Consider the following 26,372-nt stretch of genomic DNA (forward strand, 5'->3'; position numbering starts at 1 on the left):
TCACCGATAACTGGCACTCCGAAGCAGTGGTTGCTTTCACCATTTGGCGCCGTGGTGAATACCTGTATTATCTGCTACAGTACTAACGTTTATTCAGTTTGCGGTTTGGGCGTGTGAAGTCCTTAAACATGATTGGCTTAAAAACAATAAGCATTCCTAATATATATTCGGTGTTCACGGTTTTCCCGGTCATACTGTAAAACATCTCATTAAATTTACATTTTAGACATTTGAAAAACTTGCCATTCCTATCTCCATGCTTTTTTTTTTTTTTGCACCTTTTTTCACAGAAAGATCCTAAAGTTCTTAATCTTAAAACGCCTCTTAATTAAAACACCAGAGCGTAAGTTGTTGTTGTTCTGCAAAAAATAAAAATAAAATAAGAGAAGAAACCATTGACATTTGGTGTTCAATGATAGGAATGAAAAATGGCTCTTCCTCGAAACTCTGTCTCTGCCTTAAATGGAAGTTCGCATGAGCACCTCAAGATGAGTAATTGTCACCAGTAAAATGAGTCTAAACACACACTTTTAAACAATATTTATATATCTTTTGTTTTCCTTTACCGCTTATAAGGTTTGAATGCTTTAATCTTCTCAATAACTCATGTATTTGAAGTAACGAAAATGAAATGTTGACCCATCAGATTCCAAGAAGTAGTTTTCTCAACTTTCAGACGTTTCTGGAAAGTATCAAGTATCACTGTGACATGTAGACTACAAGCCCTCAATTTCTAACTTCACTTTACGCAGATAACCAGCTATTTCAGTTCTTTGCAGGAAGGAAAGCACCCGACTCGGTGAATGCGAACAAAAATTATTTTATTTGCTAGTTAAAGCAGTTCGTAAAAGAACTATAGTAAAGAAAAAGTAAGTATATAGTAGTTATAGTCGATCAGCATTTACCAATCTTTTCGAGTTCTTGAGGCCCAAATTCAAACGTGACATCATCGCCAATTAGAACAAATGGAGCCCAGTATTTAATGGCGGAATACTCCTTTGTCTCCCGAAGAGATTTCATAGCATGGTGAAGAGCTAAACTTGCACTTTTTCTGTCTGCCAAGTGTTGGTAAAATCTCTTCATGAACAGCAATGTTGTCTCATTATCAATTGCCCAGAGTGAAACCAAAACAGACCGGGCACCAGCACACAAGAACGCTCTGGCTATTCCAACCACACCCTCAGATTTTACCTCTCCCTGACCACTATGACAGCAACTCAGCACAACCAGCTTTGCCTGAAGACGAACTGCTTGAACATCGCTCATTGTTAACATGTAATCTTCCTCTTCGGGGGTCTGTGATGTGCAGTCGGGATTTGGGGCCAAAACAATTTCTCCAAATTCATCATCTCCATGAGCAGCAATGTGAATTAAGGCAACTGACTTCATTCTTTTCAGCACCTCAGCTTTCGTTGCATTTTCGCCAGTGAGAGGCGCGGTCCACAGAAGTTTTCCAATCATCTCCACCTCTTTTTTCGCACACGGCAACTGTTTAAACATGGATCCACCGGTGCCCCAAGTGATTTTCTTCAAGCACGGATCGCCCACAAGTAGCGCTTCACTCTTACTGCTGAAGTCATAAGGTGCACTTGCGATCAGTTTCAAAGCGGACAATGAGGGAACAGTACGGATCCTGACGGAGTCACTCAATGCAGAATAAGGAGCCAAGCAAAATGGTCCATCAGGAGCAAAGATCAAGTCATCACCCTGGAGCAAGTCTGCAATGGGACTGATTAAGACATCATACAAGGACTGCAAGGGGTTGTCGGACACGCTAAAAGACTGAAAAGATTCCTCAGCAGCTTCTCCACTGCAAGAGAAGTCGCTGCGATGTCCGTGTACCGAGCGATTCTCGCATCGGACAACAGCCCCCGCGCCAATCTGTTTCAAAGTAGTCTTTATCAGTGAGTCAGCACTTCCATTTTCGATTTCCTTTTCCCTATAGTTTATTTCGCTTCCTCTTCTCAGAAGCCAGAAACTGATAGTGTTCCCTGCAAGTGCTATGAAAACTGTTTGTAAAGGCAAATATTTCCTAAAAGCGGAGATAGTTTCCGTCCTCGCAATTACCGAGGAAGGTCCTTCATCAACGCCAAATTGCACCTTCAAAATGTCTGTCAAGGCCTGTGCTCTTCCTTGTTCAGCAGCAAACAAAGCCTCATCAACCTCTCTATTCTTTAAAAGTGCTGTCCACAGAGCTGTGTACGCCTCTTGTTTTGTATCACGAAAGCTTATTTTCCATGCATCTTCTGACTGAAGAAGACGCCTTGTTTCATCGAAATGTTTTATGCTTCGACGATAAAAATCAATAGCTTTGCACAACGAACCTGAAAATTCATGAACACGACCAAGGTAATAACAAGCGATTCCCTGCTCAACTAGGTCCTCTGTTTCCTTGGAAATAGTAAGATGTTTTTTTTTTAAGAGAAGAGCAATTTCAAGCTCACCCATTGTGCAATAAGCGTTGCCGAGATGGCCATAGGCGCCTCCCTCCCTAGCCCTATCACCTACTTCTTTTGCAATGCTAAGATGTTGTTTGTAATACTCTATGGCTCGCTTTAAATTGCCCAGACTGTGATAAGCGATGCCGAGATTACCATTGGCATTGCCCTCCCCGGCCCTATTCTCTACTTCTTTTGCAATGCTAAGATGTTGTTCGTGACACTCTATGGCTCGCTTAAAATTGCCCAGACTGTGATAAGCACAGCCAAGGTTACCGTTGGCCCTGCCCTCCCCGTCCCTATCTCTTACTTCTTTTGCAATGCAAAGATGTTGTTCGTGATACTCTATAGCTCGCTTAAAATTGCCCAGACTCTGGTAAGAGTTGCCAAGATTACCACTGGCCGTGCCTTCTCTGGCCCTATCCCCTACTTCTTTTGCAATGCTAAGATGTTGTTCGTGATACTCTATGGCTCGCTTAAAATTGCCCAGACTGTTATAAGCGTTGCCGAGATTACCATTGGAATTGCCCTCCCCGGCCCTATTCCCTATTTTTTTTGCAATGCTAAGACATTGTTAGTGATACTCTATGGCTCGCTTAAAATTGCCCAGACAGTTATAAGCACAGCCAAGATTACCATTGGCAATGCCCTCCATGGCCCTATCCCCTACTTCTTTTGCAATGCTAAGATGTTGTTTGTGATACTCTATGGCTCGCTTAAAATTGCCCAGACTGTGATAAGCAATGCCGAGATTACCATTGGCCTTGCCCTCCCCGGCCCTATCCCCTACTTCTTTTGCAATGCTAAGATGTTGTTCGTGATACTCTATGGCTCGCTTAAAATTGCCCAGACTGTCATAAGCGCAGCCGAGATTACCATTGGCTCTTCCCTCCCCGGCCCTATCCCCTACTTCTTTTGCAATGCTAAGATGTTGTTCGTGATACTCTATGGCTCGCTTAAAATTGCCCAGACTGGTATAAGCGCTGCCGAGATCACCATTGGCCGTGCCCTCCCCGGCCCTATCCCCTATTTCTTTTGCAATGCTAAGAGATTGTTCGTGATACTTTATGGCTCGCTTAAAATTGCTCAGACTGTGATAAGCACAGCCGAGATTACCACTGGCATTGCCCTCCTCGTTATGATCCCCTACTTCTTTTGCAATACTTAGTTGTTGCTTGAGGTACTTTGTGGCCTTTTTAAAATTCCCCCGACTGTGATAAGCGATGCCGAGATTGCCACAGACTTTTCCCTCTCCAGCACTGAAACCTATTTCCTTAAAAATCCTTAATGCTTCTTTGTAATCCCTCTTGGCCTGTTCAAAATAAGCCAAGCCATAATAATAATTGCCTAAATTCAAATATGCAATGCCCTTCCCCTTTCTGTTTCCCTCTTTTCTGGCAACGCTAAGCTCTTGTATATGCTGCTCAAAATCGTTCATCTTGTTGTCTGCCATTCTTGATTACAAGAACTCTTGAGAACAAGGAAGATCGTCTTTGAAAGAGAAGGCACTCCTTGAAAAATAGGAAAGAAAGCATGATAAGTTCAATGCCCTGGCACAAATGCTGCAGGTACGTAGCTACACCAACAATCAATCAATCAATCAATTTATTAAAGTCATACCGTGGGATTGAGGTTGCCCTCATTATCCGACAGACATGTCCAATACTCCTACATAATGAGATTCCTGGTACGTCACAATACACATCACAAAGTGTCACAAAGTGTCCCGCTCGTTAAGTCTCGCAAAACTGTTACTATTTTTTCAAGGATTAAGGTTGGGGGACACTTTGTGATGTCTATTGTGAAGTGCCATGAATCTCATTATGTCGGAGTATTGGACAACCCTCGTATCCGAGCCAGAGGCTCATGTATAAAACGCATGCCAAAAACAGAAACAAAAATAAGAGTGAACACATAATAACAATAATAACAAAATTAAATAGAAGTTACATACATGAAATTATAAACAATTGTTATCTAACTATAATAAACTAGATAATATTTAGTTATAAATATGTACACATCAAGTCATAAACATTAAAAACAATTTATGATTGGCAATAATTACATAGACAACTAGTCCTTAAATTTAAAAGATTAATAGAGTTCAAATTTTTATGAAATGCATTTAAATTAGGTGACTGTTTAATATATGTAGGTAGCTTGTTCCGTAGGTGAGTAATCTTATAACTAAAAGAATTATGGAAATACTGGTTGTTATAGGAGGACTGACAAGGTTAAAACCACCTCCCCTTAAGTTATAATGTGAAACACGGAACTTAAAGAAATCAGAAATATAACTAGGTCCATTTCCCTTAATACATTTATACAGTAATGAAAGTGATTGTTGATATCTTCTAAATTCCAAAGAATTCATTCCTGCTATTGACAGTATAGAGTTATAATCTACATCATTTCCGACATTTAAAAGAACCTTCAATGCAGCTTCAAGTTTATTAGCTAGGGTTTTGTTTATTCCTAATAAAAGTGGACTGCAGTATTCCAGATGGGGTAAAATATAACACTTGTATAAAATAAGTGCCACATCAGGAGGTACCAGTCTCTTCAATCGCCTCAAAGCTCCGATTTTAGCATAGACCTTCTTTAACATGTCAGATACGTAGGCCTTGAAGGACAGTTTATTATCAATGTGGACACCAAGGATGTCCAGAAAGCTTTCAATTTCAATGATAGAATTGCCAATACTAAGGACAGGTTGGTAGTTAAAATTTCCCAAAATCATGGCTTGAGTTTTGGGATGATTTACTGTCAGATAATTGGCAGAAAACCAGGTAGATAGTTTCTGAAGATCCTGATTAAAAGAAAGTTCTAATGCCGTAGTGTTGGCAGCTGAGGTGTATGTAGGCTCGATTTCCGCCGCTCACTCGAGTTCGGGTATCCTCCCCGAGAAGAGACGGCTGGACGCGTGAGCGATAGATTGTGTCTGTGACGTAATTTCAAAATATAATTTATGCGAAGTTAATAGTTGCGCGGAAATAGCATTAGACATCCCAAAAACACTGATTTAAAGAAAACAGAAATTACATAACAAAGCTTAAAACGTCTGTGCGAAGTTTCCAGGTGATACGAGCTTGAGTTTTTGGTTAAATGATCAATGTGAGTTTGAATTCAACCAGCAAATCATCAACGAAATCTTGAGCTGCTTTAGCTCTCAGTCGACCTCATCGGCCCCCTCGTTTTGCTAGCAATAAACTTAGCAGTACTTTCAATTGATCTTGAGGAATTTTACTTGCTCTTACATTAGCGAAGTATGAGGAGAAAATTGCAATAGCAATGCATTTGAAAGCAGTATTTTGACCTTGGCAAGACCTTGGCGCCAACTGGAAAATCAGTGAAGTTTGCGAACTCAGGCGGTAGAAAACGACACAATTCCCATTCTCCAGCATCTCGAACACTTTTCGTTGTCGCAGTCTTGGATGTTTCCTACCTTAAAAGCACAGTAAACCTCGAACAGGCCGGGTCAAAGAATACCTTCGCAGCCAAAACATAAAATTTATGCCAGACCGAGTTGTGCAGGCGAGTTTCTGATTGGCGGAGATTAACAATGGCTCACCTCACGCGTCCAGCCGAGATTTCGGGAGTGAGCGCTGGCTCATTTCCCGAAACACGGCTGGTAATCAAGCCTAAGATGTATGTTGTAGTGCCGTCAGCATAAAGACGCAGAGAGGCAATTCAGGCAACAAAATTTAAGTCATTAATAAATATATTAAATAAGAGTGGCCCCAAGAGGCTACCTCGTGGAACTCCACATAGGACAGGTGACCAGTCAGACAGAACTCCATTAACTTAACTCTTTGTTGTCGGTTGGAAAGGTAGGATTGTAGAAATTCCATTGCTCCTTGACTGACACTGTATGCATGCAATTTAGCTACAGGTAAAAGTAAATTATGGCATATTGAATCAAATGCCTTGGTTAAATCAATTGCAACAGAGCACGTTGACATGTTTTAATCCAGCACCCACCGAAAGTCATCAATCATTTTAACAAGAGCAGTACAACATGAGTGACCACGCGGGAACCCAGGCATGTTAGGGAAGAAGACAGGTTGAAAAGCATCATATAGTTGATCGAACATGACTTTCTCCATTATTTTTGGTATTGCCGAGAGGATACTAATAGGTCTATAGTTCGACACTAGCAATGCATCACCTTTTTTGAAAACTGGTGTGACATTGCTCAATTTCCACTCATTTAGCCACCTAGAGGTTGCTATGCAGTGATTTAGGAGATTGGTGAATGGGACAGCAAGCGCTGGTGTAGACAGTTTCAAGATCTTTGGTGTGATGTTATCTCGTCCACAAGATTTGTTGCATTTAATTTTACCAAGTAAGGCTTCAATATATGCAGGACTGATAACATGAAATGAGAAGTTTAGATGAAAGTCCTTGGCTAAAGTAGATGACACACTTAGATGACTGCTAAAATGTTCCTGTGCTGCTGCGAGGACTGACTGAAGTAGGACAGGGGTTGGGAAAAAAGCATTAAATAGGTTTGACGGTTCCATAACAAATTTTCCGTAATCCATAACATTAATTTTCTGATTTGAAAAGTCAGTAGTGGCAGGTAGCAGTGATTTCATTCTTTTCCAAAATCCACCTGGAGTAGTGGCATTTGCCGCAGAATCAGCTCAGAATCGCTTCATTGCAATTCGCTTTAATTTAGTCACCAAATTCCTTTGAAGTTGATAGCATTCCCACGTGTCATCAGATCGACAACGACGATATTTCTTATATAATTTATTTCCCCACCGAATTTCCTATTTGAGCTGATTTTTGATCCAAGGGAGCTGTTTAGTTCGGACTACCTTTCTGATCTTGGGAGCATGGTTATCTATGGTTTCATTATAGAGCTTAGACCAGTGGGCCCAGACATCATTTATGTCATCAAAGACAAACGATGAATCCCATGGGGTAATAGACAAGTCGTTCAGGAAGGCATTCAAATTAAAAATTAATTCCTCATACTTCTTGACTCAATTTCTTTAACTGTAGATCTTGGTAGTCTTTTCAAACAAGGCGTTAACGATAGCCAAAGTTAAAACTCAAGTTCTGGCTCGAGTTGCTTAAAGCATGGTTAGCGCTAACCAGCGTTAAATACCATGGAAACCTACAGGTTTTGATACCTCTTAGCCAACCGTTAGCGCTAACCAGGCTTCGAGCAACCAGCCCCTGGCCACGTCTATGTTGAAGTATTTCTGCTAAAAAACCAACATAACGTCTCCATACTAAACTCTTTTAATTTTGATGGCACATTTTGATGGAAAAAAAAAACCTCTTTATGGAATACCACAAATCTCTGAGACTTGAACAGGCTTGGTTGTTTTAACTGTTCTAATTCTAAATTATTTATATTACTTATTTATTACCGGGAGCGACAATCAATTAAGGAAACAAAAAAAGACCAATTTACGAATAACTACATATGGCTGGTTGTCAAATGCGCAATAAGTCACATGAAAGGTCCATTTTGACACCAAGGGAATCACCATCTGGGACTTAGAAAAAGCCAAAAGTCATGATTCGTGAGTTTTTTGTTCAGATTGAACCAGCCTAAGCTTCTTGACCAATAGAGTAGCAGCATGAAAAACACAAAGCTTCACATTATTTCTCATACAATCCCTCAAAATTAAACAGCTGAAGGAATGCATTTATGGGATAAAATGCAGTTCAAAAATAGCAGGAGATACCATTCCGAATTCGGAAGCTTTAAACTCAAATCAATTTTTAAAAAAGAAAATACTGTTATACATGTAAAGTACATGCACTACTGTTACAATATTTTTGTAGCTGCACGCATCCTTGGCAGAATGAGGAATACAAAAATACAAGCTATTCACATGCCAACAAGTGGATGCATATTGATTTCTAGAATCTACATGTACACTTGTTACTCCCTCTGATTACAAGTCCCACACGTATCACCCTTCACACGGCTACTTTAATAGATAATATTTTTGTGAACAATTTCTTTGTTCGATCGAGAAGTGGTTTATTGCTTACTGACATCTCAGATCACCTTCCTGTTTTTTCTATTCGTTCGGACAACGCTCTAGGACATCATTCTAGACAAGATCCCATTTTTGTCCGAAATAAGAACCTGATTAATCTGTCCGAGTTTGTTGAAAAACTTGAGGGTGTTGTGTGGTCTTCACTCGCAGGTTATAATGATCCACATACTGCATATGTTGCAGTTCAATTTGTACTTTGGTACAATTTGTTTTTGAACTGGTGCAAAAACAGTGAAAACAGTTTAATGTTTGTTGAACACAAAGAACACACTTCATTGATAACAGCTGTTTGCCATTCATTTACTTAGTTCAAGAGATTACTGAAATAAGGTTTGCTGAGCATTCAGAGCAGGACAGAAATAGCAAGACTTGTTGCAAATACTTAACAGTCTGGTTTGACCAAGAATAACATGAGTGGTTTTAAGCACTAATTTACACAATTTAAGCCTAAACACTTGTTCTAGAATGGTTAGCGTTTATTTACAGTTATGATGTACTAAACAGAAACATTAAGAATTCATTTTAAAGCCTGTTCATTTAGTGTATGTGGTGAGAAGGGCTAAGGATTGCTTTTTGCCTTATCATCAAGTTACCATGAGTGTACCAGTCCTGCTGTTGCTTTGGATTAGTTTTATCATGTTGCGTGTACAATTCATTTTGCAGACTATATCAGCAATACATGAATTATGTCACTGTTTCAATAAGACAAGAAATAAAGTGTAGAAATCTTACAATTTAATTTTGCTATTTGTCATTAAAATAATAAAATAGTATTTTGAGATTAGTGTCTTGTGGCAATTTGTTTTGTTTTTCCATATCAAGATATCTCAATGAGTAGTATAGGGGAAACTTAGCACCAATCAGCAGTTTTTCATCTATAGCCCACTTGCTTTTTTGCATGCTGCTGTAAAAGATGTTTTGGTAGAGAAATCTAGTTTCACATTAGTGGCAATACAAGGATAGAATCGCGAGGGTGTGATCAGAATGTTAACTTTGCCATACTCTGTCACAATTCTTACATATCCACTCTCTTCAATTTCGATGATTTGACTCAAGAGCATATTGGGATGAAAAGGGTTGACCTTGTCTACTTTGTTTTTTTTATTGCCACCATGTCCGAAATCTTAAATTTCAGTTGTTTTTGTGCTTGCTTTCTTGTTTGCTGGTGATAGTCTTCTGCTGTTTATGAAATGGACATAAATTACGAACAACTTTACAACTCGAACGCTTACTTCTGAATAGTTGTCATTGTCCCATTTACTTGTGATTTGACATCCTCTATGTGCTGTTCTTTGGTGTGCTAAGATTAGAGTGTCGTAGAGTTTACTCTTTGGGATAACAGTTTTTCTGTCAGGTGTTTGCAGTTTTCGTTGGTGGTATGTCCATTTCTTTCTTTGCAATGTCTTTAGTTGTGACTGAGATAGTTTGCCTTCCGTTTCTCTCAAATCACTACTCGATTTTTCACTTTGAATATTCGAGTATTCCATTGCTTCATTGTAAAATTGATCTTTGATAAACATGGTTAGTTGTGGGTGCGTTCGATTGACCCTATTCTGGAATAAGAATGCCTGGAATATAAGGTAGAAATCCTTCGTTTTTATAGTGATTCACATAAAAATTGTCAAACATCCGCTAAAATGCTATTTTAAACATATTTTTGTCGTCCTTGCTGCTTTGAAACGCGCCGAACACACCGTTTTAATCATCACTCCACGTATTCTTATTCCGGAATAGGGTCAGTCGAACGCGCCCTAAAATAAGTGGGGATAGAAGTGTGAAAGTAAGGGGGGGTTGGATAGAGGTGATGGGGAAGATGAGGGAGTGGTAGGAAAGTAGAAGAAAAGAAAGAAATAACATGTTCTTTTTTAGACCCCCTAAAAACCACGCCCCTGTTTTTTAACTACACCCCAAAAAAAGGAAAATCCCTTTTTCAGACAGTTAATAAAAATAAACCAGTACAATTAAAATTGTACTAGTTCAATATATTCTGTACCAGTTCAATCTATTCTGTCCCAGTTCAGAAAAAATTGTACCAACACATACACCAGTTTTCTTTAAAAAATTACCGAAATTCCTGTTAGGAAATTGATTCCGAAGAAGAGATCTACACTGTATTAAAAAACCGCTGTTAACTAAAGCTCTTCTCAAGTCGATTAAAAGGAAAAACAATTCCTTCATAACCGACACAGAATAACAATTTACTCTATAAGTCTAAAAAAAAAATTAAATCTTATTTTAAGATCGGCTAGACGATTATATTATGAGAAGAAATTAGAATATGCAAAATCAAATACCCATGCTACTTGGAAAATTCTTAATGACATCTTGAATCGGAAAAAGTATTAAAAAAAGAAATTCAATGTTCACATCTGATATTCAAGAACTATCTGATCCAGTTATCATCGCGAATACATTAATAATAATACCTTTATTCATAGCTGATGACCAGTCGTTGTTCACTAACTATAGACCTGTTTCGTTTCTACCTAGTTCTTCCAAATTTCTTGAGAGAATTATTTATCGAAAGAAACTTTACACAACGTTTCGATGACTCCATGTCATCATTTTCAAGTGAAAAGAAAATAAAATTTGATAACTTAATATATACCGTGCGAGGTGATAAAACGTAAAAGTGTGCATGTAAATAGTGACAAATTTAGATAAATAGTTTTGCGCGTATGGAGTCTGATTGTGTACGCACGGTATATATTAAGTTATCAAATTTTATTTTATTTTCACTTGAAAATGATGACATGGAGTCATCGAAACCTTGTGTAAAGTTTCTTTCGCTTTTTTTTATCATTAGATGTTTAACTAAATCTAATCTTATTAGAATTATTTATAACCGTTTAAAGGATTATCTAACTAATTAATCAGTTTAAATGTTCTTTGTGATGAGCAGTATGGCTTCAGGAAAAATCACTCCCATACACTTGCTTTGATTGATTTGCAGATAAGATTTCGTTCCTCTGCTTTTAATAGATCGTGGTGATATAGCTTTTGGTGTTTTCCTTGATCTTTCAAAAGCATTCGATACAGTTAATCAAAATATTTTATTTGACAAACTTGAACACTATGGTATACGTGGACTGGCCTTAAAATGGGTAAAAGGCTATTTTTCTAACAGATTACAATTTGCAGATTTCAACGGTCATGTTTCTTCTCGCTTCAATATATCCTGTGGGGTTCCTCAAGGCTCTATTCTAGGCCCAGACGAAATTTTGGGTATGTTTCTGGTTTGACTGAGGTATGTCTGAGGTATGTTCTATGTGGCTCTAGTATGTTTTAGGTATGTCTTTTTTCCAAACATACCTAAAACATACATTAAAAACATACCAAAAAAGTACTTACTTTTTTAAAATGGCATTACATACCAAAGACATATCTTAGTGACATATTGTAAAAGTAGGTAAGTTATTAAGAGAGAAATGACATACTGAAAACATACCTTACAGACATACCAAAAAGGCAGCTACATATCTTAAAGCAAAATCGGAATATATAATGTAGCTACCTTTTTGGTATGTCTGTAAGGTATGTTTTCAGTGCGTCATTTCTCTCAGGACAACCAAAAGAGTGGCTTGAAAGCTCTGGGAGAAATGACATACCAAAAACACATCTTTCCAAGATATCAGAAAAGTAGCTCAAATCTTACAGAGAAATGACATACCAAAAACATATCTTTCGGAGACATATCAGGAAAGTAGCTAAAATCTTAGAGACATATATCATACCAAAAAAAAAAGTTCAAAATCGATTTTTAATAATAATTTATACCAAAACCATAGCTTCAAGAGATATCAAAATTAATCGCAAAAATGAGCTTAACTTCAACCTTAAATATAACTAGATTTGGTCTTATTCAAAGTCTGAACGTTAATCCAGCGATATCAATCAATGATAATCAATAATCAATAAAATCAATAATAATGAATAATAATCAATAACAATTAATTGATTGGTATTGGAAATCAATAAAAATCAATGTCTAAAAGTTGAGTATCGATTTTTATTGATTAATATTGATTTTCATTGATTATGAAAGTTGTTATTTATTTTCAACAAAATGCACCCTATGAATTAGCAAATCCTTCACTGAACTTTATTTGCTATGCTTTATGTTGTTACATATCGAATGTTTGAAATTTGTTACTAATTACTAAAACGTCTGATTGTCTCTAAACAAGAACATGATATCAAATGGTAATTCCTACTTTCTTCAGTCCTCAGGTCAAGGTGGCACAGTCAGCTACTTTCAACGAGCACTTGTTGATTAGTAAATCTCAAAAAAGAGAGATATGTTTTTTATTTGTGGCTAACAGTGATGGAAAGCGGCGTCTGAAAACAACATCAACAAATTTTGTCTAACGGTAAATTGCAGTACAAAAACCAAATCAAGCCTAGTGTTTCTATAATGATCACAACTCTTTGCTATGCTCAGATACTCAGCAATTATAATGTCACTAGAACAAATAATTTGTATGCCACCTTAATATAGCCAAAAAGCATACACCAGGAACATTCACCTGTGCAACCGAAAGGGAACATAACAGAATGATAATTAGAAGGAAAATGTAGTGTGCTTTTATAGCAGCATACACAAGGCACTCTACAGCCACTTGCCTAGTACATCAGAGAGTGCAACAACACCGTAATATAGTGAACCATAGAAAAATCCAAGAAAAGCGAAAACAGCGCAAGAAGGAAAACAATGTGTAACATGGTTATGAGTTTTCTTTCATGTTCCTCGTCAAAGAAATATAGTACACAGGGGATCATTCTTGACTTTGCCGTACGTGCAGCTTTCTTGTGGGCAGATTTCTGCTCTGTTTCGGACCGTTTATGAATTCCTGCGTTGTCAATTAATTTTGCCTTCCAGAGATTATTACAAAGTTCCAAAAACATACCCAAAATTTCGTGTGGGGGGCCTTTATTTTTTCTTCTTTACATTAATGATATGGCATGGCATCTGACAGGATGCGGCAATGCGGATCCGCATAATTCCCTAAAATCCGCATCCTCAGCATAATTACGATATTTTTCCCATAAAACTGAAGAAATGCCTGATATTAGTGATGAAGCAGCTTCTCACCATCCTCACAAAAGACAAAGAGATTGACTACTTTGAAATGCTTATTTTCCTGAACATTGAAGAAAACACGCCATTTCGTTCGCAAGATAAAAGTTTGTAAGCAATTTCTACGCATTTTTCGGCAATGAGCCTGGACTCTAGTTAAACCGTTTTCGTAACATACATTTTGTACCCTCGGCTTGAAATTTTTAAAAAAAGATGCAACTAGGTATGAAAATTTAGCCGCAAGTTATAGTAGCAAAATTACATTGATCATTTGTAAAAGTAGGGAGAGAGACAGGGAGAGGTGTACAAAACAAAACAGGAGCCCGCAATACTTATGTGTGAAAAACCGCTGAAAATGGTGAATGATCAAGGGAATGGATCGTGGTTCAACCACATCACAATTTTGCCCCATATCTCCAAATTGAAACAAAATTCAAGACGAGAAACAAAGTATTTTTTTATCGCTTTATTTATTTTAGCAAAAGTTTCGGCAAAATGCCAATCACTAACCCTTTTATTTTAACGGTGAAAGCTGGTCGCAAATTGGCGACTCGTCCAGATATAGGCTGGATTTCCGCCGCTCACTCGAGTTCGGGTATCCTCCCCGAGAAGAGATGGCTGGACACGTGAGCGATAGATTGTGTCTGTGACGTAAATTAAAAATATAATTTATGCGAAGTTAATAGTTGCGGGGAAATAGCATTAGACATCCCAAAAACACTGATTTTAAGAAAACAGAAATTATACATAACAATGCTTAAAACGTCTGTGCAAAGTTTCCAGATGATACGAGCTTGAGTTTGTGGTTAAATGATCGATGTGACTTTAAATTCAACCAGCGAATCATCAACGAAATCTTCGGCTGCTTTACTGTAGCTCTCAGTCGACCTCATCGGCCCCCTCGTTTTGCCAGCAATAAACTCTGCAGTACTTTCAATTGATCTTGAGGAATTTTACTTGCTCTTACATTAACGAAGTATGAGGAGACAATTGCAATAGCAATGGATTTGAAAGCCGTATTTTGACTTTGGCGCCAACTAGAAAATCAGTGAAGTTTGCGAACTCAGGCGGTAGAAAACGACACAATTCCCATTCTCCAGCTTCTCGAACACTTTTCTTTGTCGCAATCTTGGATGTTTCCTACCTTAAAGCACTGTAAACCTCGAACAGGCTGGGTAAAAGAATACCTTCGCAGCCAAAACATATAATTTATGCCAGACGGATTTGTGCAGGCGAGTTTCTGATTGGCGGAGATTAACAATGGCTCACCTCACGCGTCCAGCCGAGATTTCGGGAGTGAGCGCTGACTCATTTCCCGAAACAGCGGCTGGTAATCGAGCCTAGTCCAGATATCGCAAAGGGAAAAAATTCAGTCATAAACGCGACTGTATTGGTCGCCATTTCGAGTCCTGATTTACCATAAGCATGTAACTGCATTGGACGGGCCTAATTATTAGTTCTATAAATTGTTCAAATTTCCGCATAATCAACGCATGTTTACGCATACTATGGCCAAAAATTTCCGCATAATCTTTAATTTTTTTCCGCATCCTATCAGAAGCCATGATATAGTCAATGAATCTACCGCACTACAACTGATTTTATTCGCGGACGATACCAACGTTTTTCTGTCTGGTAAAGATCCTGACTATTTGGTTAATCAGCTGAATATCGAGTTAAATAAGTTGTCAGTATGGTTTAGGGTTAATAAGCTTTCACTTCAAATCTTAAAAAGACCAAGTTCATAGTGTTCAATCCAAACCAAAACCGCAGAAGTTATAATTTTCAAATTTTGATAAATGAACAACAAATTGATCAAGTTAAAGAAACAGTTTTCTTGGGTGTAATCATCGATGAAAACCTAACCTTGCAGACTGAGATGTGCCTTACAAAGTGTCAAAATTAATTGGAATGATACACAAATTGAGCTTTTACTTATCTTCAAACTCTTTACGTGTATTGTACTATTCATTTGTTTATTCTTACTTCTTTTACTGTAATATACATGTAGTTTGGGCGTCCACCTTTAAAACTAACCTTAATCGTCTGGTAAAATTGCAGAAAAAAAGAGTGGTGAGAATCGTAGATCAATCTCATTTTAATGCTCATTCTGACCCTATATTTAAGAAACTTGGAATCCTAAAATTCCATGATCTTAACCTGTTACAATTTGGTCACTTCATGTTCTCCTATCAAATTCAAACTCTTCCTCCCAAGTAACAGCTAGCAAATTCACTCTAAACAGTCAAATTCACACATATTATTCGAAAAACTCTCATGCATTTCGTTTGCCTTTCTGCCAGACTAACATTAAACAATTTTCTGTTTTCTATCAGGGACCTAAATTTTACAATTCTCTTAACATTGATATAATCGATCAATTCTTCTTCAACAGCTTCCTTCAAGAAAGCATTTAAGTCATTCTTTTTTAACAACTATTGTGAAAATTAGGTACATGTATTTTGTTCTTCCTGTATCAAATTGTTTTCACCCTGTAATTTTACTTTCACAACTCTTTACATATTTCAACACCTTAATTAAATGACTAAGTGTTTGTAATTGTATGCTTCATTACCAACTTGTAAGTTCAAACTGCTTTTAATTTTTGTTCATTACTTTATACTTTAACACGTTAAATAACTAAATGTTTGTAATAATTGTATTCTCCGTTGCCATCTTGCATGTCAACGATAGATAGATGCTTTTACTTGGGGAGGCCTAATTTACATAAGCTTAGTAGTTTCTTTTAGGCCTCCTTGCCACCAATGTAATTCAATAATTTTTCTTTCCATGTTCTCTTTTTTGATTGTTCAATCACATTTGTATTTTAACTTCTTTTTTTCTGTGGCAAATAAAATAAATAGATAAATAAAAATAAATAGATTTGCCTCAATTTAAGCTGACAACCCTAAGCACTTACATGTACATGTATTACTTTCAATTCTTTGTTCATCCAACAGGGAAAATTAAATCATATATGGATCACCAGTGTATGGTAAAAGGGTGCTTTTACATAAATAGTGGCAGTTATCTTTTTCACTGTAACCCACAAACATAACATATAGCACAAGTTATTCATAATCAGAGTTTGTTTGCATTGTGTAGGTCATACATGTACATGTACATTGTACACAATAAAGCTTTAAGTGATGATGAGCATTACTTACCACTGTTGGTCCTGAAACAGACTGATGCTCTTTTGTGTGAGCTCAAGCAGTGGCTTCCACAAGGGAAAGAACTCTGCAATGGTGATTTGATGAGGTTATTACACTTGTCTATCAAAATTAGTCTCTGAATAAATACTTCTATAAGGTTTGACTCTAGTAACATAAATAATTTACCGGTAAGCCCACACACATCAGCATGCAAACAGAGCATCATAACTGAGGAATAAAAGCTGCACCTCTTAAGAGATACATGCACAGTAACTGTACATGTGGTGTAAAATTATTACCACCTAAATTCCCTTGGTAGTGTTCTAAGTACCTTATTCTGAAGTGGATAGTCGTAGTGGAAAATACCACCTATTCACTTGAAATGTTGTTAAGTATATTCTAAAGTGGATGTGGTGATATGCAGTAAAAATAGTTCAAATATCAATTAAAGTATAGAAATGGCCAAGTAATTGGATACACAGACACGCAACGTCACATCCTCAAGTGAAACTGTTTATACACACTTCAAAGAGTATTTGCACCTAGCCTGTGTACAGACCGCCCCTCCCCTCAAAAAAAAAATCGTAGAGGAACGGTCTGTGATTTACCGTTGATAATCGTGTTCCATACCACGTGATTTTTCCTGGAATGTTTGGAAAATGATTTGATTGGTTATTACCCATCGATCATTACATCATTGAAACAACGAGTTTTGATTGGCTTTTATTTTTATTTCTCCACATCAACACCGTGAGAACCACCGTTCGTGGTTCGTTCGTGTGTACTTCGAGCACGGTACAAAATACGAATAAAAATCTTTTTGATTGTCAAAGAGGTTTTTCTTTTAAAGTACGAGCGGAATTGTTATCTATGGAGTTTAAAGTGGAAATCGATTCGACGTACATTTGTAGGAATTGTCATCGCAAAAGAAACGAAAGCGCTCTTCACGAGGTGAATATAGCACTATTCAAAAGATTGTCCACTCGAAAACGTCTCCCGCTATTCCTTACCAGTCAATGCAATCCCAACCAGCCTCACCATTCGCAAGTACAATCTACAAAGCGTGATGCCATGGAAGATTTGAGAATGTACACACCGAGGAAAATAACAGCTCATCGGCAACGATCTGTGCTGTTTTGAAGATCAGAGCCGTACCTGGTTGGAAGACTTGCAAATACATCCTTTCCTTCAAAGAGTGCTTCTGTGCTATAAAGCCAAGGTATCTTAAAACTATCGGAGACGCTCTTCGATGCACGTTTGAAATCTACCTCATTGACCACCATTTTGAGAATTTAGCTCCAAACGAAATATGAGCCACGCAAATTTTGGTCAGCGTAGATTACTAAATAATGCATGCAAAATTATTCCGGAACACGATTACTAACGGTAACTCCGATTTTTTTTTTTGAGGGGAGGGGCGGTCTGTGCACAGGCTAATTTGCACCGAACTCAGAAGATGTACCATGTCATATTTATTCATCAGTTTTGTCAAGAGTCACAAGAGGATCAGAAGGGGTACTCTAAGTAGATGAGTTAAGATTTCACTGGATGCTGCTGGCATAGACACAATGCAGTTCAATCCACATAGCACTAGAGCAGTGTCCACCACCGCAGCTAGAGGGAATTCAGTCAGCTTGCAAGAGATTCTTAATACAGCTGCTTGGTCTTCTATTGACCACATTTTCTCAATTTTGTGATACATGTAAGCTTATTGTTCAAGCAATAAGTTGTCTGTAAGGGATTACATGGTAATAAACAACTGTACAGTATGTTGTGGAGTTTGACTTCATGTGTCTGTTGTTTTGAAATCTGTAAGCTTCAAGCCACTGGTAGTGACGTAGAACGTAAAACTTAAAAGAGAGTTAACTTTTAGGGTGTAGTTTGATTTGAATTCTGTCGACTAACAACAGTGCCTCGAGGGTTTACATGCAGGGTCTGAAATCAACTTTTTGGTGCAGGTGCCAGCTGGCAACTAAAACAAAATTCTCAGTCGCCAGATGCAAAAGTTTCATCGCCAAAAAGTTTCCATAATTTTTTGCTTGTGATCATAGACAGAAAAGATGAATTTCTAAAATTCTAATTAAGCAGAGCTTCAAATATTCATATTTCCTACTTTGTGAATGATCGAAAATGGATCAAAGACTACACTTGGACCTTTCAATGCGTTTCCATTGAAACAAAATTCGAAAGGTGTCGAAGTTTAAAGACTGGACATCACACCTGTTTCATTTAATAGGCATGTACTTACCCAGTCAGGGACACTAGCATGAATTACTATGATTCTCAGTTGAGTATGACAGTAGGGAAGTTTGGTGACAAAGTTTCAGCGTTAAAGTCACCATGTTGTCAAGGGCAACTTCCTTCGATTCCAAGAGTAACTTTTAGGGCCTTGACGTCACAAACCATGAGCCCACCAAAATCTACAAATGGGAACGGTTAAATTCAAACTGGCCACTGTTACCAGTTAAATGACGTCAAGCCGCGAAAAGTTACCCTTGGAAACGAGGCAAGTTGCCCTAGGACACAATGTCATGGTAACTTTAGTGCTGAAACTTTGTCACCAAACTTCCCTAGGGTCATACTCAACTGAGAATCATAAGAAGACTGATGACATCACAGCCCGTAAAGTTGTCAATGGATACCATTTGCATTCCCCTTGACAACATCGGGGTTTCGATGACAAAACTTGGGTACCAAACTTCTCTCGGTCCAAACTCAACTCATAATCGTAGTACTAGCGTCACTGACAACTGATTGACGGTGGCATACCCGGTGAAAGGAATACTGACATGTAAGTTGTATACTTAGTTGCTAGCTTTAACCAAAAGTACAGAGAAAATAACAGAAAGCAAGTAAAAAGGAATAAAAACTGGTTTTTTACACGTGTACAAATTAGTTGTTCTTGTTAATTAAGAAATGAGTATCAATGAGCAACTTACCACTGTCGCACAATTGGATGCTGATTGCCGTCAGGTCAAGCAATGGCTTCGTCAACGGAAACAAATGACTCTGCAAATGCGATTTGATGTGATTATTACATTATCAAGTCTCAGGATAAAACGATTATGCACATTAGGATTAATATGTAGAGGGTTTATCCTTATAATTATGCATAATCTGAAAGCAACTTTAAGCTTGGTGATCGAATTCTGTAACTTTATAGTGAGAATTAATTCATCAAATCTAAAATCTTTGGCTTACAAGACCTTGGTTCGACCACTACTCGAATATTCCTCAGCAGCATGGGATCCCTACACCAAAGAAAATGTAAAGAAACTGGAAACGGTACAGAGACATGCAGCTCGGTATGTTTTAAACCAGTACAACTATGTATCAAGTGTTAATGAAATGCTACAGGAATTACAATGGAACACCCTAAAAAGGATAGACTTGTTATGTTCTATAAAATCCACAACGACCAAACTGGAATAGACACTGGGAAATATGTGAAGCCGCTGGGCCGAGTTAGCCGTCATGTCAACAACCTAGCTTATGAGGTCCCATTCGCTTTTACTGATTATTATAAATTCTCCTATTTTCCAAGAACAATAATCAAGTGGAACGCTTTGCCAAATGAGACAGTAAACGCCTCTTCTTTGACGGCATTCACAAACTGCCTTTAATTTAATTCATAATATCATTTATTATTTTTATTTAGTTATCTTTTTATTTATATATCGACCACTGGCCGTTTTCCAATTTGCAAGAATCATCAATTATTGTGATGGAGGCAAATAAACGGTAGATACAGTGTACATTGTAGATGGAGATAGATATATCCGGATCGATATAAAATGTCGACCAATGATATAACTTCCTCAGTCCTGTCGTAAAACGAAATTACTCTGCTTGGTGGTACTTGCGTAATTATTTTCCACAATGAAAGTTAAACGTGTTTTCCTATCCTTCAAATTTTCCAACCACAAACTTCCAATCTGTCCTAACCTGTGTTATCACAAAAATGGCTGACAATCACTTTGAACTGGAAACCTTCATGTTGAAATAAAATGCTGTCCAGTCCTCGTTCCCAGGCTCTCTCGCTTTATGGAAAGAAAAGAAGGGGGTCCCATGCCAGATTTAACATGGTGACCTTTACTCAAGGATTCCACTGCAGCAAACTTGAGGAACAGCAAGAGGTGACTTTATCACACGGTCCCACCGACTCGCCTATAAGGAAGAGGGTGCTCTACGATTCATCGTTGGTGCCTAATTTGACGGGATTTTCTCAAGCTGTGATACCTTCGGGATCATCTGTAGAAAGGCATGTCCACGCATCGAAGTACGAAACCTTCTTTTGTTTGAATGGCCAAAGAAAGCTTATCGTCGGGCAGAATGAGGAGCCTTGTGCACAGTGAAGACCACAAACTGCCTTTAGAGAAGGGATGTTGTATTACAGTGGCTCCAAGGTTCTGGCATTCAGCTCACAATACTGGTGATCAAGATTTGGTAGTTATTTACTTTGACGTAGCCTGTTCCATCTGATTCGTTGATGAATTAATATTTTCATTGAAGGAGCTTTCAATTGGTTTATCGCTAACTTTACAAGTGGTGTGAAGGATGCACATCTTCATTAAAGAGAGTCGGGTGCGCAGGGTTAGAAGTTAGAGCTCGCCCACTTGCCCACACGAGTGTAAATTCAAATCGTACAGTACATGTATGTTGCAGGGATGGCGCAGTGGTGAGAGAACTCGCCTCCCACCAATGTGGCCACGGTTCGATTCCCAGACTCGGCGTCATATGTGGTTTTGTTGGTTCTCTACTCTGCACCAAGAGGTTTTTCTCCGCGTACTCCGGTTTTCGTCTCTCCTCAAAAACCAAAATTTGATTTGATTTGCGTTAACTGTTAATTTCAGTTTACAGTGTCCCCGATTAGTTCTCTACAGCACTAGAAGATTAGACACTTAAATAAGGTTCCTTTCCTTTCCTTTCCTTTTGCCCAGTGTCCGGCCACTAGATGATGTTAATAGGACTGAGTGGAATCCAATTCTGGTCAGTAATGTCGTCATTGGACAACCGCGTAGCGGGAGTTTAATTTGTTTAATCACGAGTATGATTACACACCGAATTGGACTCCACTCAGTCCTGTTACCACTTGATCATAACCTTAACAATTTCCAAAAAAACAAAATGCATTCCTTTTTCACTGTCTAATGTTACAAATTCGTCCACTTTCGAAAATTCTCAGTTTGGTAAGGTAGAGGTAGGTGGTTGTTGCTAAGGTTATTGTGATAAATTCTGTGATTGGGGGATTAAGCTGAGAGCACTTAACATGATTGGCTGATATAACTGCATGTTTAATTACAGGTGTCCGATTACAGTCAAGTGCCCAAATTCACTGTCCGATTACAACCCTACACAATAATTAGTGAAAAATAAAGCAGTTAATGGGCCAATCAAATTTGAAAAAATTGTAATGGTTGCCCCTTACCAAAATTGAAGCATGGTTAGTATACTTTTTGTATACAAAGAGTATACACCGTTTGTACCTCACTGTTGTGGTGTACATATTTAGTATACATCAAATATACATCAAGCAAAATTTCATCTTGCCATTTAAGACTGATGTATACTATTTGTATAAATTATATCACCATTGCATCAGGGTTATGATGTATACTGTGTGTATACTACACATCCTCATTAACTCTGTGATGTATACTCCATGTATACATTACAGCTGCATTAAGACTGTAGTGTATAATTTTTGTATACATTGATTGTCCCAAATACCAAAATGTAACTTAACATCAAGAGTAACGTATACTTCGTGTATACATCTAAGCCATGCGAATTACTTGGTTTTCAACACGAGGTATATTTACTGTCTACATTGCTAAAACTGTCTGAATTTGCAACTGATATTGACGACAATACAATTTTTTCAATGATGCACTTTCATATCATTACCATAAAATCTCAGTTATGAGTAGGTGCATGTGTAAAACATTGATGTTAGGCTCTAGAAATTTTATGTCAAGTTGTAAATGTTAACCAGTCTTACAGCAATTTAGTTAGAAGGCCCCCTTGTAGAACCAGACATATGTAAATGCTATGTAAAGTTTATCACATAACTATGTAGAGCTATATAAAGGCTATTTCCTGCTCCTTACTATGTAATAACTATGTCACTTGCTACATTACATAGTTCAGTCTGTGTAAAGCATATGCCATTACTAATGCAATACTATTTAAAGGTCACATAGCTCTCAAATAGCTATATAAACACTATTGAAAATCTTCAAATACATGTAGTTTTTAAATAGCTATTTTTTGACTATGTTATCTGAAGTCCAAGTATACTTTTCACTTACATACATGTAGTAAATGCATACTATGCTTTTGGTATGTGATTGTAAAGCATAGTTTTCACATAGCACATCAAATGAAGAAATGTTTACATTGCTTTTACATACTGCTATCTATTTTCTATGGCTTCCTATGCATTTGCTATGTATTGGGATGAAATAGCTTTTACATATTGCACCCACATAAACAACCAGGAGTGTAACATTTCCATATACTTTACATACTGCTATCTATTTCCTATGTTAAAGCAAAGGCTTGCTATATAATTTATTTACTATGTCTTGGGGTAAAATAGTTTTTACATAGCACTTACTAAACAAAAAACATGAAAAAACCTTACATAGACTTTATATACTGCTATCTATTGCCTATGTTTTGGACCTGTACAGCACCAACTAAAACAAACCAGGAGTTACGAGTAAAAATTTACATAGCCTCTACATACTGGTATCTATTTCCTATGTAAAAGCAAAGGCCTGCTGTATATATTTACTATGCCTTCGGGTAAAATAGTCTTTACATAGCACTCACTAAAAGAAAAAAAACAGGAATAAAAATCCACATAGACTTTACCTACTACATCTATTTCCTACTGTATGTTATTTAACATAGAAATTAAGCAAATTCCTAGATTTCCAAATCATGCCATCAGCAAAACTCAGTGAGTTGGAACTCTTGGAAGTTTTTGGGAATTGAAAGCTAAAAAGGGCACTGTGGACTACGAATTCCAATCAATAATTCAACTTGAGGGTCACTTGAGTGAGTTGAAATTCTTGAGAATTTTGTGCAATAGCACTGAATGTGCCAGTGAGATAACAATCAAAGTTTAAGTGCCCTTTTAGGATTTGATTTCATCTAGTGCCTTGAAAAAATGACTTCAACTTCAACCTTCAATACATATACAATGTATAACATTAAACAAGGTTTGGTCTTATTCAAAGCATGCCAATGTGAATATATGATATCTTTCGAGTTAATTCACTGTTCGTAATACATGCACTTTGCTTAAAAAATGTCCTTTAAAGGCTCCAAACTTTGAACATAAAATCACTCTGTACACGGAGAAATAAAAAAGAAAGCTTTTATTCCGATGTATTCAATAGATTGTGAGAAATACCGATCAACGGATTACCTTGATCTCTGAGTCTCATAATCGGCCTTATTCCAAAAGGAACATGATGCATTACTCTTGAAAATTACACACTCCAAGTCAGCACTTAATTCTTTCAATGAACTCCAGTATCTTTCGAATCTTGCTCATTTAAAATGAATCCGTAAAAAGATTGTCATCCTCCGCCATCTTGGACAACACGTAAGAGATAGGACTGCAAACTAGTGAGTCCTTTTTCGTTTTGGTCAGCAGTCAGCGGTAACCAGTCGGTAGGTACTTTATATATGATACCCTATAATGTACCGATCCTTAAGTCCTCTATCCGTCCGTTAGCCTCCCTACACATCCCTACCCGTCCATTAGCAGCCTTACACATCCCTAGCTGTCCTTACTCATCCCTACCCGTCCTTTAGCGTCCTTACACATCCCTAGCCGTCCCTTAAACATCCCTAGCCGTCCATTTTCAGACAGAGGAAAAAAAAATTTAAAAACTGAGAAATCTGACGCATTTTTAGACATATAATATATGGCAACCCAGTAATTAATGATTTATACGAACTTTGCCACTTTATCCTGGAAAAGGTTCGGTGGTAACGGGAACAGTGTGAGCTGGCCATTATGATTAATTCATTGTAAAATTTTTTGACAAGATCCTTGGATCCTGCAATAGTTATACATGTAGAATTGTTATAATTAGTAAAATTTGTATGATATTCTTGAATGCTACAGCATTTTTGTACATTATTTTTATTTCACATAATTTTAAAACGAAGAGTATGGTTTCAGTCTAGAATGAGAATAAATTTCTGGCAGCAGTCAGTTATGATGACATTTGTGTTTGCTATTGCTATTGTATTCCTCCATGTTATACGGGCAACCCGAAAACCCGGAATCCGGAATCCGGAATCACAGTACAATACAGAGAGTAAACACTATCCTAAACATTCATAAAAGCTAACCTTAGGCCTAATTAGGCCTAAACAAACGTTTTTAGGCCTAATTAGGCCTAAGGTTAGCTTTTATGAATGTTTAGGATATTGTTTACTCTCTGTATTGTACTGTGATTCCGGATTCCGGATTCCGGATTTTAGGGTTGCCCATGTTATACAAAGGTATACAAAATGTATACCCTGATGCCAACAACACTGACAAAGGCCTCAGTCCTGCAATAAGTATACTTTGTGTATATGTATACAAAATGTATACTTTTTGTGGTGTTGTCTGGTTACAAAATCTGCTAGTGCATTTACTGGTTTTTTTTCTTTGTGAGGTATACCTTTTGTATACTTCAAGTTGTTCCAAATCACTACTACAAAAAGTATACATCAAGGGTATACTAAAAGTATACATGTAGTATACCTCTAGTATACCCAGTGTAGTATACTTCAGGTACATACTGTGTATACTTAAAGTATAGTTTGTTTTGTTAAGGTCTGAGAAAGATCAAACAAGAAACCACAGCACCGCAAATAATTTCATTTCACCGAACACCGTAGCTTGCGAAACACAAACATCGCACATCGTTGGGTTTGCGATCACCGCAACACCGCAACTCTACACTGCATGAATTCCTCGATACATTTGCTTCGTAACTTCCTCCATTTTAAATCTCAGCCAGTGACATGCAATGGGAAAACTAAAGCCTTCTACATTAAGGAAAATTCAAGATACACGGCATTTACTTACTTTCTCGATGTACAAGGAAAGAATAGAGGGCTGTATAGCTCGATCAAACCACAAACAAATAATTTATTACATCCTTGCAGCAAGCTAAATATTCCTATTGCCTTAAAACGTTGCTCTTTACAACGAGTTGAGCCGAAATAATAACCAATTCAAATTTATTTAAAGAGGGATAAGAAATACGGGTGGATTTTTTGCGTCCGTGTGATCAGTCACAACTGAATCACCATGATCATTTAATTCAGTATAATTCAGATAACAGAAATACTGACAGAGTTGTTAGCTTAATCCAAAGTTCATAGAAAGCAACAGGACGCAAGAAGAAAGGAATTAACGAATGAAATGATATATGAAATGAATCATATTATATTGAAGTGCGGATATGAAATCAAGCCAAGCTACGATCTTCGCAGTTATTAACGTAATTTAAGCAATTGCGTAGAGTCGGTAGAGAAGCCTGAAAATTGAGGCCTTCAACGAGGTCACGGGTTAAAACCCCTTTGAAAGTCCCCAATTCTCAGGCTTCTCTACCGAATATAAGCAATTGCTTAAAGTGAGTTCATAACTGTGAGG

General features: G+C 37.5%; 2 protein-coding genes across 2 annotated transcripts in view; both read right to left on the bottom strand.

Annotated features, from left to right (window-relative positions):
- LOC138024387 (tetratricopeptide repeat protein 28-like) lies at positions 1-3,161 on the bottom strand. Its single transcript, XM_068871587.1, has 2 exons — positions 906-3,161; positions 1-359 (listed from the first exon to the last, which is right to left on the bottom strand). Exons 1-2 carry the CDS (start codon positions 2,446-2,448, stop codon positions 325-327), a joined length of 1,578 nt encoding a protein of 525 aa, XP_068727688.1. The 5' UTR covers positions 2,449-3,161; the 3' UTR covers positions 1-324.
- Positions 3,013-26,372, bottom strand: part of LOC138023176 (G-protein-signaling modulator 2-like) — a 26,375-nt gene continuing 3,015 nt past the window's right edge. The window contains exons 2-5 of the mRNA XM_068870201.1: positions 19,639-19,708; positions 16,712-16,784; positions 3,349-3,949; positions 3,013-3,153 (exon numbers count right to left, since the gene is read on the bottom strand). Coding sequence (XP_068726302.1) covers positions 3,013-3,153; positions 3,349-3,891 — 684 coding nt within the window. The 5' untranslated portion in view covers positions 3,892-3,949; positions 16,712-16,784; positions 19,639-19,708. The remainder of the gene's footprint in view (positions 3,154-3,348; positions 3,950-16,711; positions 16,785-19,638; positions 19,709-26,372) is intronic.

This window comes from Montipora capricornis, chromosome 11 (genome assembly GCF_036669925.1).
Source record: "Montipora capricornis isolate CH-2021 chromosome 11, ASM3666992v2, whole genome shotgun sequence".
Lineage (NCBI taxonomy): Eukaryota > Metazoa > Cnidaria > Anthozoa > Scleractinia > Acroporidae > Montipora > Montipora capricornis.